Source organism: Muscardinus avellanarius (assembly GCF_963383645.1).
Source record: "Muscardinus avellanarius genome assembly, chromosome: 11".
NCBI lineage: Eukaryota > Metazoa > Chordata > Mammalia > Rodentia > Gliridae > Muscardinus > Muscardinus avellanarius.
In genome coordinates, this window is record NC_137797.1 from 43,671,997 (window position 1) to 43,688,003 (window position 16,007).

At 35.3% G+C, this 16,007-nt stretch overlaps 1 protein-coding gene across 3 annotated transcripts in view; it reads right to left on the minus strand.

Annotated features, from left to right (window-relative positions):
• The window catches only part of NAV3 (neuron navigator 3), a gene marked incomplete at both ends in the record, with an annotated part of 410,033 nt that overhangs the window by 253,593 nt on the left and 140,433 nt on the right, over positions 1 to 16,007 (minus strand). For all 3 annotated transcript variants that reach the window (XM_080705150.1, XM_080705149.1, XM_080705148.1), the window contains 2 exons: positions 4,816 to 4,996; positions 8,671 to 8,743. In XM_080705150.1, coding sequence (XP_080561276.1) covers positions 4,816 to 4,996; positions 8,671 to 8,743 — 254 coding nt within the window. The remainder of the gene's footprint in view (positions 1 to 4,815; positions 4,997 to 8,670; positions 8,744 to 16,007) is intronic.

Consider the following 16,007-nt stretch of genomic DNA (forward strand, 5'->3'; position numbering starts at 1 on the left):
ACAGCGAATGACTGCTGTCCTCACAGAACTTCCATTCTAGAATGGGGGGAGTATAGAGAATGAACATACAAAAAGAGTAATTTTAAAATTAGAGAGTTATTGGAACTACGGACAGAAAGCAAGTACTGCAAAGTCCAATACAGAGTGAGGATAAGCAGACTGTGGTTTTTAAAGTGCAGTATAGTCACAGTAAATGTCCTTGAGAAGGTAACCTGTGAGCAATAACCTTGAAGAAGGCGAGTCAGCCAAGCAGCTATTGAGGGACTAACAGTCCAGGCAGAGAAAGTGACTAGAAAAGGTTTCCTAAGGTGTGGAAAGAAAACACTATTTGAGATCATTTGTAAGATTTGGACCAGGGGATTGACACGTGCCAGGTGAGTTCAAAGTGTTTTATATGTACATGTTACCCTCCCCAACCCCAGAAACAACCTCATGACACTGGTGCCGGCTTTTATTCTCTTTTAGCAAACAAGAAAACTGAAATACAGGACAGTTGTAACTGCCCCAAACCACATAATCTGCAATTGATGAAATTGTGGTCCATATTTTCAGTCTGATTCTAGTGGTGATCTATAGACACACTCAATGATTAAAGTTCTAGGTGCCCCCCAACAGAACACACACGTGCTCATGCTCACATTGTGCACACACGCCACGTGTTCGTGTAGACATGGTGGAGAGCGTGAAGGCGGGAGAAGATTGTTACTAACACTCTCTTTCTCTTGGTCTGGGTTTTTATTTTTTCTTTTGTATATTTTACCTGTTAACTGTTAGGTTAAAATATCTGTAAAAATGAAATATGTTGATTGAAAACATCTGGAGATATTTCAAAATAGCAAAACCAAATTAAAAAGTATATAAAGAAAATATTGTGGAAATACCTAAAATAATGCCAATTTATTTTAAATAAAGAGAACAAAAAAGAGCCATTCTCACTGAACTAAAACACTGTGTCCTAATAAATTTATTAGTCTATGGAGAAAAACTTGAGAATATTGTTTGGAAAAATATCCACAAGACTATAGCAAGCTTTCATTTAAACTACTTAGAAATAACTTTAAAATCAATGCAAAGGCATTATAAATCAGGATTTGTGACTCATGCCTCCAGCAAATGAAGACAAAAGTGTCACTAAGGATTTTTGTATTAATTATCTTAGTTTAACACAAAGATACTATATTACTTTCCCACATATGTTATCACTGTGTTTTTGTTTTTTGGGGTTTTTTTCAGGTCTGGGGATGGAACCCAGCAGGATTCAACCTCCGAGCTACACCCCCTGCCCAATTTTTTATTCTTTATTTTGAAACAGAGTCTCACTAAGTTGCAGAGGGCCTCACTAACTAGTAGCTGAGGCTGTCCGAGAACTGCCATCCTCTGGTCTCAGCCTCCCAAATTCTGGGATTACAAGCATGTGCCACCACGCCCAACCTCACTGCATTTTTGTTGTTGTTGTTCTTTTTCTTTTTCTTTTTCTTTTTCTTTTTCTTTTCTTTTGGTGGTACTGGGGTTCCTGGAAACCCTTCTATCTCCGGGCTACACTCCCAGACCTATTTTATAGTTTTATTTGGAAACAGGGTCTCTTAAACCAGTGCGACTGGCTTTGAACTTGCGTGATCCTCCTATCTCCACCTCCCAAACGCGGGGATTACAAGTGTGCGCCACCTCTCCTGGCTTCACTGTGGGTTTTTGAAAAATGCTTTACAAATATCGTTATAGGTAAGTCCATATACATTCTACTCATGGAGTAATTCAATATATCAAATCTATATGAATAAGTATTAGTGCCTGAAATATACTATGTTTTCAAAATCTACAACAAGTTTCATAAAAACTGTATACTCTTCTAAATCAAGGTCATGGGCACTGTATTTAGTAAAGTGAGTACTCTTCATATATTTATTAAACTAAATGTCAATTTGAAGAGCAATTAAATTCAATTTAAGGAAGAAAAAGTCATCTAACAGTATCCCTCCATCTTAAAGGGCACTGATGAAAAGGATCCTTTTTATAAAACATTGCAATAAAAAATAAAAATCTCTCTCCACAAAAATGGTACAAAAACTATAAATATTATATCTAGCTTTATACTTAAAAATGCTCTACAGCCGGGCGTGGAGGTGCATGGTTGTAATCCCCACGCGTGGGAGGCAGAGACAGGAGGATCATGCAGGTTCGAAGTCAAGAGACCCTGTTTCCAAATAAAAAGGATAAAATAGGTCTGGGAGTGTAGCCCAGAGGTAGAAGGATTTCCAGGAACCCCGGTACCACCAAAATAAATAAATAAATAAATAAATAAAATAAAATAAATAAAAAGGCTCTACAGATTCTAAACAGTCAAGAATATTCAGAAGAATACAAAAAGAAACATTTCCTTTCAAAAAGTCATAATTATCAAGAAATTCTGGGCAAGAAATTCTAGTCATGAAGTTCCACATAGCAGATACAGGAACAGTGTGAGGTAAAGTAATGACAAATGATACTCCGTATCACTTCCAGAGTCAACATGCTTCGTACAAAATCACTTTAAGTTACTTTTATTCAGCCACTATTCTTGTCTCCTGTCTATTCAAATTGTTTAAGCCAAACTCTAGTAAATATTATTTCTGGCATTTTTCAACATCTTGCTCTCTTTATATCAATCATCTATACACAAATAATAGTAAATAAAAATGTTTCCTATTTTTAATTCTGTTATTAAGAAAACTCAAGAACAAGCCAGGTGTGGTGACACATGCTTGTAATCCCCGCACTTGGGAGGCTGAGACAGGAGGATCACACAGGTTCGAAGCCAGCCTCAGCTACTTAGTGAGGCTTTCAGTAACTTAGTGAGACCCTGTTTCCAAAAATAGGTCTGGGAGTATAGGAGTATAGCCCGGAGGTAGAAAGCTCCTGGGTTCCACCCCCAGTACCACAAAAAAAAAAAAAAAGAAAGAAAGAAAGAAAGAGAAAACTCAAGAACTTAACACTACAAAAATTGTTTAAGTTTGACTCTGGTACAACCTAAGTTGACATCACTGAAGCCAAGATGAGTTTAAAGAAGAGAATACCTGCATCACTGAGCAACAAAATCTAGCCCTCCTTACTCCATGGCCTTTAATGTACTTCTTTTGTTGTTAAACATATAACTATTCATACATTTAAAATTAATTGGCCAGTAAAAATCTCCCAAAGAAAACAGAATTTACAAGCTAACACACACACACACACACACACACACACACACACACACACACTCTATTGCTTACTACGAAGTAACAAGCCAGGTTCAGGTGAGAACTGGTTGAATGATAACATGATTTCTGAATAGTTAAACAATTGACAATAAGTAGTATGTGCTTCGTGAATGTTTTTTGAAGCTTCAGTTTAGTTTTTTTGAGCCAACTTTTTTTTTTATTTATTTTTTTTTTTTTTACCAAAACAAACTACACGGTAAGATAAGTATTACTCATTTTTATGCTTGGCTTCCAAGATGGAAAAAACTAAATATTTACATTTGTTTAATACATGTATATATTTTTAACATGATGAGAATTTTTATACTCTTTCTCAACAATAATTCATATTTATGCAATAGAGTTAATAAACCAGTACCCAATCACTGTTCAGGAACAAACACAGCACTTTGCAAGAAGCATATTAACTTAAATTTCATTCTGTGATCACTTTTTTTTTTTTTTTTTTGCGGGTCTGGGGATGGAACCCAGAGGCATTTGACCTTTAAACTATACCCCCTGCCCAATGTTTTATTCTTTATTTTGAAACAGGGTCTCACTGAGTTGCAAAGGGCCTCACTAAGTAGCTGAGGCTGTCCTTGAACCAATCCTCCGGCCGCAGCCTCCCAAGTGCTGGGATTACAAGCGTGCGCCACTACACCCAGCTGTGTGTCAATTAGGCTATGTTTTAATTCTAGTTGTTCCATCAAATGATAATCAAGGTACTGCTTTGAAGATATTTGGGGGATGTGGTTAAAGTCCAGTCATCAAATGAATTTAAGAAGATGATCCTAGATAATCTGGGTGAGTTGGATTCAATCTACTGAAAGGTAATAAGAGGGGAGCAGAGGCTTCCTGGAGAGAAGAAACTACTAAACATTTTCAGCTTCTGAGAAGGCAGTTTCAGCCAGCCCTTTCTGCTGAGCCGCACCTCAGACTTCAGAGTTGCCTAGCCAGTCTCCACAATCATGTACCCCAATTCTTAATACTGACTGATATAATACCAAATTTGGGAATCAAAGGTTTGAGATGAGAGAAGGGAGTTGCCATAATTTGGGAGTGTCCCATGCAAAGCTGTGTCTACACATACCAAGAGACTCACATTAGATAAACACATACATGTATGTGCATATAAATACACACTCACACATATATACATGTCAAAAACAGTAGACTCCCAATCACTCAAACTCTTATGCTTAACAGACCTGATATATTTGACAGATTCAGTCTATCAAAAGTTTCAACCAAAGGAAAGTATACAACAGGAGACCAGGACTCAACAGCAGATTTGAAATGCTAAAGTAATTTTAAGAGGAAGTAGCTATGCCACAGAACATATACCAAAGACACTTTACAGGGCTTAATACAGAACAACAATTACCTTTAGACAACAAATGTTCCTCTAAAAAAAAATGATAGCTATTGCTGATCCAACCATAAAAAACACTGTTTTTGACTTCTGTAATATTAGACAAATATTCCCATCACGCCGATAAAATGATAATCATGCATTTTTCGAGCTAATTAATATTCTTTCAAATCAATTTTTCATCTAGACAAACTAATTTTAAATGCATAGTCTGCTTCCCTCTCTTACCTGGACTGCATATCTTGGGTTCTGGCTTGACTGGCTTCTGGTGGAGGGGAAGTGTGTGTGACTCTCTGCTGAAGTTCCACCAAGGATTGGTAGTACTGCTGTTGATGGTGCTGTTGCTGTTTGTAGCGAGACAAACTAAAAAACAGTCCTAGAATGGCTTTTAAGTTTCCATTTCTTATTTCTGTAGCAAGTAGAAAATATAAAGGCAGGATCAGATAAATGGAATGTTGAAATTTGATACGATCCTTTTAAACTTCATCTGTACAGACATTAATAGGACTTGATTCTCCTGGTAATAGTTACAAACAAATCTTAATTTCTGCAACCTGCTAACATTTTTAAGTCACTTGGAATTTCAGGGGGAGAAGGAAGGGATGGAGGAGAGAGAGGACAAAGCTCAACCAACAGAGATGATCTTTACTGACTCTACATTACAATTGTCCTGGAGTTAGTGTCTTGAGCATGGGTGTGCTTGCTCTTTTGCACTAATCATTCTCCTTAGAACTCTGCTTTCCTTACAAGTATGCATAGCTATTTACCAACTTAGCAATGACCATGAACTAGAGAAAGCAAGCCATTTATTTTTGGCTGTCTTGCATTTATAAATACTGATGCGTAGGCATACCTCAGAATACCAACTGGATTTATAGCATTCAACATTCTTTCCAAATCACCTAACAGCCAATTTATTTATACATATGTTCTTATACCTAAATCTTCCAAATTTATGTATCTCCCCAAAATCAGACTATATCATGTTAATTTTTAATGTCCCAGTCCTTTTATTTTTAATTCATGCTATATATTATTATGTAATAAAGTCTAGCTTACATGATGCTAAATAACAGAAAAAGTAAATATAAAAGAAAGTCTAGTTCTAACAAATTGGGGACTTATATATGTTTTTCTAATGTTGAATAATAATATTAAATTCACAGAGTCAGCCATAACCAAGTCTACTTTTTTCTTCTGTAGAAATCATTTTTTTGTGTGTGTGGTACTAGGGTTCCTGGAAGCCCTTCTACCTCTGGGCTATGCTCCTAGACCCATTTTATACTTTTTTATTTGGAAACAGGGTCTCTTGAGCCAGCACGGCTTGCTTCAAACCTTGCGATCCTCCTGTCTCCACCTCCCAAGCACGGGGATTACAAGTGTGCACCACCACGCCTGGCTGTAATAATCATTTAAGTACTAGGGAAAGAGACGTGAGCAAAGCTTGAAATAAAACAATACAAACTTCTCTCAGATTTTAAATACAATTTTTACTTAGAAATGCAATAAAATAATTTTCCTTTGAGGACAAGAATTTATGTCCCCTTTTGGAGTTTAGAAACACTAACAAACTACTTATGTTTCTTGCTTTCAAACGGTTTACCAGGTCACCCAGTGGAATGAGTCATAAAATGTACTTTTGAGCTGTCCCTTTCTCCTCTCAGACCGTCCTTACAGTTTCTATAATATAGCAAGTTTTCTTGACAAATCTAAGGTTGTGGTGAGAAAGTACTAATTTTCCCTCTAAACCAGAATGATCTTGTTTAAAAATCATAACAATATTTAATTATTATATATGTTTAATTCATATCAATATTTTTAAGCATTCCTATATTTTTAAAAGATAAGTGAAGAGCCAGGCATGGTGGTAGACGCTTGTAATCCCAGCATTCAGGAGGCTGAGACAGGAGGATTGTAGTTCACAGCCAGCCTCAGCTACTTAGTAAGGCCCTCTGCAACTCAGTGAGACCCTGTTTCAAAATAAAGAATAAAAAAAAAGGGCTGGGGGTGGAGCTTGGAGGTAGAATGCCCCTGGTTCCATCCCTAGTATGGCAAAAAAAAAAAAAAAGGTAAGTGAAAACCAATAGGCTTACATTCTATAGGTTATCATATGAGAAAGAAGAGATGGAAATTGAACAATGAAGGCCTTTCTAGACTCATTTTATCTACTTAGAAAGCAAAAGATTATCCAAGGAAATTTTGTTCACAATTACCAGGAACACAATCACCAGTTAGGTTTGAACCTAAGCTTTCTTAAATCTATAATGAAGTATCTTCATTTTGTTTTCTCTGCCATTTTATAACTATAAAGTTGATTGTGCAAGTTTAAAACGTGCGGTTCTTGTAATCCAACTAACCGCAACATTCTGGTTGGCCTCAGTAATCACCATGTATGGCTTGCAGCTGTGTGTTTCCACCCTGGTCCTCTGCTAACTAATGGCTTATTGGCTTCTGTATTTGGCTCGTTTTCAGTAGCTTGCGTGTTGACTGGGTTAATCTGAAATGTGTAAGAATCTGATTGGTCCCTTGCTATTAGAAAAGGTTACTATTGCCTGGCCTCCAGTCAGATTTCTAGGCTGAGGGTACACTGCTGGCCATCTCAAAAAGGCTTCAAGTGGAACATTCCTTTGGACTCTCAAGTCTCTCATTTCTCAGTAAACCTGCATACTAACAATAATTTTACATCACAAAATATAAATGTAAAAAAAAACTTAAAACATTAGTATAGAAAAAATAAACTTAATTGTTCATTATATTTCAGAAGCACACAATTTCTTATTTTAATGAAAACAAAATTTTTAAAACTTAGAACTAAGCTGGGTGTGGTGGCGCATGCATGAAATCCCGGCACTTGGGAGACTGAGACAGGAGGATCGCACAGGTTCGAAGCCAGCCTCGGCTGGTTTAAGAGACCCTGCTTCCAAATAAAATATAAAACAGGTCTGGGTTCCATCCTCAGTACCACCAAAAAAATAAATAAATAAAACTTAGAACTAATATTTCTAGGTTTAGTAACAAAGAAGCTTTACAAAGCAAATTAATCATAGTAAAAGTTAAATTGATCAAAGCATTTATAATTTTTTACCAAGATTTTAAGAATATCATCCTATCTAAAAAGTATTATTCTTGATGCAGGTTCCAAAGGATTTGATATTTCATAGTATTAGCAACTGATTTTCACTAATGCTATTTGAAAATTTTGGAAAAGTTTCCTAGAAAAATATCAAAATTCAAATATTTTATTAGCAGTTGTACTATCAATAATCTAAGAAGATAAAAAGCCTCATAATACTTGGTTACATTTGACGCATACAATTTAAGGTGATAAATGAAAAAGACATAAAAAATAGATGACCTGAATGACATATGATGGAGGGAAAGACATAGAAACAGAAACATGTAGTTCTCTTAAGTACAGCAATGTTTGCCTTATGTAAGGTAAGTGTTTACTATATTTGCTTCCTTTATACATAAAGAAAGCCTCTGAAAAAATAAAAATTCACAAAAGCAGTTAGAAATTTTACCACTCAGCTATATTTAAATTTTAATGCAGACCTTTTAATCTATAATGATTTCTAAAATCTTCATATTTTACAGCTACCAATACTATTGTTCTAATTATTTGCAAACTCATAGTGACTAATTTAAACTTAGTAATATTTTACTATAATTATTAACAATATCATACAAATGCCTCTTATAAAATATTTGAACATTAATGATATTTTTACCATTTTGATATCTAGGTATTATCCAGAATCGATCTAACCATTTATCTACCTGCCTATGAATCTAAAAATACTAAACACTAGTAATAACATATAGACATTGTGTTGATTTACATTCTTCCCGCGCCCCATATACCCAGTCATATAAAGAACAGTCTAAGCAAAATCTGAAAGATGATTAAATAGTTAAAGCATATGGTAATAACTTGTTATATTCATGTTTCTGATATCTTAGAAATTCATCAGTTTCTTTTATTATATTAAGGAGCTATATATTCCAATATTACATTTTGAACATTATAAGAAATCTTTTAGAAATATCAGTACTGTTTCTGGAATTTGTACTTTTCCTTACCTTCAGCAGAAAGGCCTTGAACATTTACTCCTCTGGCTGCTAGAAAACTAAGGCAGACATCAACATTTTCAATCTGCAACACAAAAAAACAGTGAAAAAGCAACTGAGAGGGTTATTTTTGAATAAATACACGAGCAAGAATGAAACCAAAAAGATAAAGAATACTTTACATTCATTTCATTCTAGAGAACAGATCGTTACAAGAGTTTAACTAGAAATATTTTGGCTAATTACAGAGTGAATATAAAGCTTTCATTGTCTACTTTGGTACTTACAAACAATTCATAGAGGCCTGATCAAGAATGTGCATAGTAGTAACCCACCTACTGAAAATAAAACTGGGTTTTGTGTTTTAATAAGTTCCACTAAAAACATCCATATGGGATGAGATTTTGTATGCATGAATCTTAAAATGCTAAGACATGGGTACTTGTCATTCAACTAGTAATATTTGTTAAGTATTCCAAAAGACAGATAAGATGGGGAAAGAGCTGATATGTGGGGAATAAAGAGATAATTTCTTCCTAATTCATATCAATTTTTATTTTAGAAGTTGAATTTATATTTATATAGTTGAGTAATCTTTTGATTAAATACAAGTATTGCCTTTGCTATCTTAAAGGGTGATGTTTATAGCTTTTCAATAGCCGGTTTCAATCTTATAATCTGCTTGTAACCATTTAGTTTGAGAAGCAAAGAAAGGTTGAGGTCAATCTCATTATTGGTCAGGGAGTTATACAGCTAATACTGTTATAAGAGTGTAGAAAGCTAGAAAGTTCCAGATTTTTGTGAATTATTTAGTATTCTAGGAATCAGAAATTTCAAGTAAATAATAGATTCAGCAAGGTATTATTTCCTTTCTTATTAAATTCTCATAAAAAATAATGCATGAGGACACTCAAAGTTCTACCAATATCTTTTCTAGCTTAACAGTATAGTCAAAAATGCCTCTAAAAATATCAAAAGACAAAATATATTTAAGAAGCTGTCCTTACAACATAGACATGATATTTAGATTTATCTTAAAGTGTAATTCTGTACACAAAATAATAGCTAATGAAATAGTCTTTGCTTAAAAATGGCCACAATAAGGTATACATATTTTCTTTGATCCACTTCAAAGTAAGTTTTACTGACATTCTACTGGAAAAAAAAAAAAAGAGAGAGAGAGAGAAAGAGAAACAGGAATTGAGCTGAGCATGCTGAACACAAAATGACCTAAGAAGTCTTGTTCTGCCCATGGGCATCTGAATACACAGTGAATTTATAATGCCAAAATGTACATTGAATCCTTTTCATTCTTTACAGTTCATTCTGATACTAAAAATGAGATAAGGAAAAAGAGAAGAAGAAATGGGAGAAATTGAATTTCCTGTTGTATTCATCTAAAGTGTTCTTTTAATTAGCTCATTGAAGTTCATTAAATTTTTAAATATCAAATAATTATTGTGGCCTCGTGTTAAAAAAACGGAAACTAGATCGAATTTTGAAATGTTTGCAGTAATGATCCTGATATTATTAGTTTCACAGCAATTATAAGCCTTTTATAGAAAGTAGGAAAGTTTCTAACTACAGGCTATCATTGCCTAAATTTGAGTTATTTTTATAATATAGGAACAGATTGGTTAAGTTGCAGATCCATAAAACATTGATAGAGGGTTTTTTTGTGTGTGTGGTACTCGGGGTGGAACCCAGAGGCTTTCTACCTCCGGGCTATACTCCCAGACCTTTTTTTATATTTTATTTGGAAACAGGGTCTCACTAAGTTGCTGAGAGCCTCACTAAGTAGCTGAGGCTGGCTTCAAACCCATGCGATCCTCCTGATAGAGGTTTTGAAACTTGTGAGATTTCAGTGTACCATTAACCAGCATATGAAGTAGTCCAGTGCCTAGATTGGGTATTAGAGGCTCACAACATTTTCAACACAAACCACCATTAGAAAAGGAAAACAAAGGAGTCAAATAAAGAAAAATAAATACTCTTCATTCTTTCAAATGTATTCCTCAGGAGTCTTCAAGTTTTGTAATATCCCCTTATAGTCAGTTTCTTTATAAGGACTTACAGCTTAAGAGTTCTATCAGTTCTCCATTATTACTACAGGAGCTACATGGCAGCAAGAGAAAGAACATGTGAATATGTAGCTTCCCCCTACTGCAATTAAAGGCTAGTTTATTAAAGTTTATTTACTTTTTCAACAGATTTGTTTAGTTGTTCAAATTAATTTTTGAGAATAAAGTAGAATAACAAATATAACTTAGGAAAATAATATTTTCCCTACTTATTTCTAGTTCTTCTATTAAAAATCAATCATACCAGTTAGTACTATACTACACTTTTTATACAATCAAAAACTTTGAGTTAAAAAAATGGCTTTGAGCTGGGTGTGATGTTGCGTGTTTGTAACCCCAGCATTTGGGAGGCTGAGGCAGGAGCATCGTGGTTCGAGGACAGCCTCAGCTACTTAGTGAGGCCCTCCACTAAGGAAGTGAAACTTCCTATAGTGAAATTCTGTTTCAACATAAAGAATAAAAAATAGGGGCAGGGGGTGTAGCTCAGAGGTAGAATGTCCCTGGGTTCCATCCCCAGTACCATAAATAAATAAATAAATAAATAAATAAATAAATAAATGGCTTTGAGAAACATTGTGTAATGTTAATTACATGGTCAGTTTCTTCATTACAGGCATATTTTTAAATAATTTGAGAGGGCCAGGCATGGGGACGCATGCTTGTAATCCCAGCAGTCGGGAGGCTGAGACTGGAGAATCGCGGTTCGCAGACAGCCTCAGCTACTTAGTGAGGCCCTCTGCAACTCAGTGAGACCCGGTTTCAAAATAAGGAATAAAAAATAGGACAAGGGGTGTAGCTCGGAGGTAAAATGCCCCTGGGTTCCATCACCAGACCCACAAAAATTAAATAAATAAATAAATAAATAAATAAATAAATAAATAATTTGAGAGGAATTTTTACTATTGGTTAATGTTGATTTTATAAAATAAAATCTATATATTACATATTATATTTCTTGTTTTTTAAAAAATACATTATCCTTAAGTATATTTTAGTTAAAGCAGACATAGATGGACCTGGAGAACATTATGTTTAGTGATATTAACCAGTCACAGAAAATGAAAGGTCATATGTTTTCTCTTATATGTGGAAGTTTAAGGAGTAACTGGAATATAAGAGGGGCTTATAGTTCTTTGAAATAAAAACTAATTAACTTTTTTGGTAACTTTTTTATTGGTGCATTGTAATTATACATTTTAATGGGACACAAGATGATAGAGGCATTCATGCACATATCACACATTTTTTTTGTACTGCAGATGGAATACAGGGGCATTCTACCTCTGAGCTATACCCTCAGCCCTATTTTTTATTCTTTATTTTGAAACAGGGTCTCAGTGAGTTACAGAGGACCTCACTAAGTAGCTGAGGCTGTCCGCAAACCCAGATCCTCCTGTCTTAGCCTCCCAAATGCTGGGATTACAAGCGTGCGCCAACACGCCCAGCTCACATATTATACATCTAATGTTTTGCCAATTCCCACCCCATTTCCCTCCCTGCTCCCCTACTCTCATGTTCAGCTTAATTGACTTTGATATGTTTGTGAATCTACATCAAAAGCATTAGGGAGTTTCCCTCTTCCCACTTCCCATCCTCCTCAGTTAGGTCACATTATTTGCACATCAAAAGTTTCTCCTTCTTTGTTTAGAGTCCCTCCTACAACCCATTTTCTCCCTAGGTTCAGCATATTAGGGAGAGCATCTAATTTTTAATTTCTGTGACTGACTAATCTCACTAATCCAGTTCTATCCATTTCCCTATCCAATAATTTTGTTCTTTATGACTGAGTAAGATTCCATTGTGTACATATCCCATGGTTTTGTAATTCATTCATCTGTTGAAGAACATTTTAGTTGATTCCATGGTTTGGCAATTATGAATTGTGGGCTATAAAGATAGATATGCACGCATTAGTTTGGTACTTTGGTTTCAATTCTTTTGAGTACTATTCCTATTTGCAGATGGCATGATACTATAACTCAAGTAAAAGGCTTATAGAACTGTTAAAAAAATTCAGCAAAGTATCTGGATACAAAATCAACCTTAAAAAATCAGAAGCTTTCCTGTATACCAAAATTAAATCCATTGAAAAACAAATTCAGAAAACACTTCTAAGATATCCCACAAAAATAAAATACTTAGGAATAAACTTAATAAAGGAGGTCAAAGACTTCAACAAGGAAAATTACAAAAAATTGAAAAAGGAAATCAAAGAAGACGTTAGAAGATGGAAAGATCTCCCATGCTCTTGGATAGGCTGAATAAATATCATCAAAATCGCTATTCTTCTAAAAGTGAGCTACTGAGTCAATGCACTACCCATTAAATTACCAAGGTAATTAAATTTCCTTCACAGACATAGAAAAATCAGTTCTTAAATTCATTTGGAACAACAAAATACCCAGAATAGCCAAAGTAGTTCCCAGCAACAAGAACCATGCAAGAGGCATCACAATACCTGAATTAAAACTATACTATAAAGTTACAGTAATACAAACAGCATGGTACTGGCACAAAAACAGACACATGGGTCAATGGAGCATAACAGAAGACTAAGAAACAAATCCTCACTCTTACAGCCAATTGACTTTTGACAAAGAGGCCAAATACATACACTTGAAAAAAGCCTCTTCAACAAAACTGGTTAACTATATGCAGATGGAAATAAACTCTACCCTGCACAGGAATCAATTCAAGATAGATCAAAGAATTGGAAATCAGACCAGAGAACTTTCAGCTCCTTGAAGAGGGCATAGTTCCAATACTTCAACACATAGGCACAGATAAAAACTTTCTCAACAAGACCCTAAAAGCATAAGAAATTAAAAGGTGCAATATATGGGATCGGATTAAATTGAAGAGCATCTGTGCAGCAAAGGAAACTATCAAAAACCTCAGAGAGCAGACAGCATGAGAAACATTTTTTCTAACTATTTCTCCAAAAGAGGACTGATATATAGGATATAAAAAAAAAAAACTCACAGTATGTAACACTAAGAAAAGAGATAACTAAATTAAAAAATAAGCAAGTGAACTAAATAGACATATTTTTGGTAACTTACAAAGTGATGCATTTTAATACAATATATTATCTTCTTTTAAGTCTATTTAGTATTGGTTAAAATTTACTAAATTTATTTCAAGATCCATTAATGGATGGTAATCACAATTTGAAAATATATTGCCCTACAATGGATCTGAAAAGACACTTCTCAAAATAAGAAATACAAATGGCCAATAAATATATGAAAACATGTTCAACATCATTAGCAATAAGGAAAATGCAAATCAAAACTACACTGAAATTCCATCTAACCCCAGTTAGAATAACAATCAAGAATACAGACAACAAGCCGGGTGTGGTGCAGTGTCGCACACTTGTAATCCCAGCATTTGTGGGGCTGAGACTGGAGGATCGTGGTTTGCAGACAGCCTCAGCTACTTAGGTCCTCTGCAAATCAGTGAGACCAGTTTCAAAATAAAGAATAAAAGCTGGGCATGGTGGCGCACGCTTGTAATCCCAACATTCCGGAGGCCGAGCCCAGAGGATCGCGGTTCGCGGACAGCCTCAGCTACTTAGTGAGGCCCTCCACAACTTAGTGAGACCCAATTTCAAAATATAAAGAATAAAAAATAGGGCAGGGGCTGTAGCTCGGAGGTAAAATGCCCCTGGGTTCCATCCCCAGACCCCCCCCCAAAAAAATAAAGAAAGAATAAAAAATAGGGCAGGGGGTGTAGCTCAGAGGTCAAATATCCCTCGGTTCCATCCTCAGACCAAAAAAAAAAAAAAAAAAAAAGAATACACAGACAACATTAACTGCTGGTGAGGAGGAGGGGAACTTGGAACTCTAAAACACTGCTGGTAGGATTGAAAATCAGTACAGCTGCTATGGCAATCAGTATGAAGGTTCCTTATAAGACTAGTAATAGAGCCATATTAGAATCCAGCTGTAACACTTCTGGGGATATTCTCAGAGGAATTGAAATCAGATTATAATAGGTCCACATCCATTTCCATGTTATCATTCTGAACCTCACTATGTTATGTAATTACCACGAACTAATAAAAAGAGAAGAAAACTACAGCCTTAGACAAACAAAACCAGAACATGACCAAAGATGTGTTGCATGTTTCGTGGGGGGGGGGGACTATATTTCAGTGGCTAGTAAGAAGAAAATTATGCTCAGAGCAATGTTTCTGTAAGGTTTGAAACAAATCTGATAACCATCAAAGGAACAATGTTTAAAATACTGGTCCCATAATTAGAGTTTACATTTATACATTAGATGACTCTATGTCTAGTTCCTAACAATGAATTTACTCCTTCCTTCAGTCTTCTTCAATTAAATATGGGCACCTGGTAGGTGGCTATTGCATGTTATTACATGAGAGGCAATGGCATCTCAGACAGGGAGTGGGGGTAATGTGGACAATGAGAACTGATCAGATTATGGATATATTTTATAGGAATCTCATGGGAAGACAGGTATTTTTAAAAGAAGAGGAGAGTCAAGAATGATTCCAAAGTATTTGGCTTCAGTCACAAAAAGATTGAAGTCTATACAGTGAGATGCAAAAGATCCAGCATGGATATAAAGATTTAATTTTTGGACACTCTAGCTAGTCCAGTAAATATTTAAATGGAGACTTAGAGTAGGAGGCTAAACAAAAATCTGGAGTTTAATTGAAAAGTTTGGGGTGGAGATCTAAATTTGAGGATCATCTCCCAATGTTATGGTAGTTAAGGTTTTAAATATATTCAGATAATATTTATAGTCATGGGCTAGATTATGTTGCCAAGGATGTAGATATAAAAAGAAAGACCAACATGTGTTGGGGTCTGTCAGGCTATCATAAGATGTGAAGGGATGAACCAGTTAAGGAAACTGAAGAATACTAGGGAGGCTAGGTATGGTATTACACACTTGTAATTCCAGTCCTTGGGAGGCTGAGACAGGAGGATTGCAGTTTCAAGGCCAGTCTCAGCAACTTGCTGTGACCTTGTTTTAAAAAAATAGCTGGATGTGGTAATGCACCCTTGTGATCCCAGCATTTGGGAGGCTGAGACAGGATGATCATAGATCACAGACAGCTTCAGCTATTTAGTGAGGCCCTTTGCAACCCAGTGAGACCCTGTTTCAAAAAAAAAAAAAACGAATAAAAATAGGCCTGGGTAGTGTATCTTGGAGGTAGAATGCCACTGGGTTCCATCCCCAGTACCATAAAAGAAAAGACAAAAACAGAGCTGGGTATATAGCTCAGAGGTA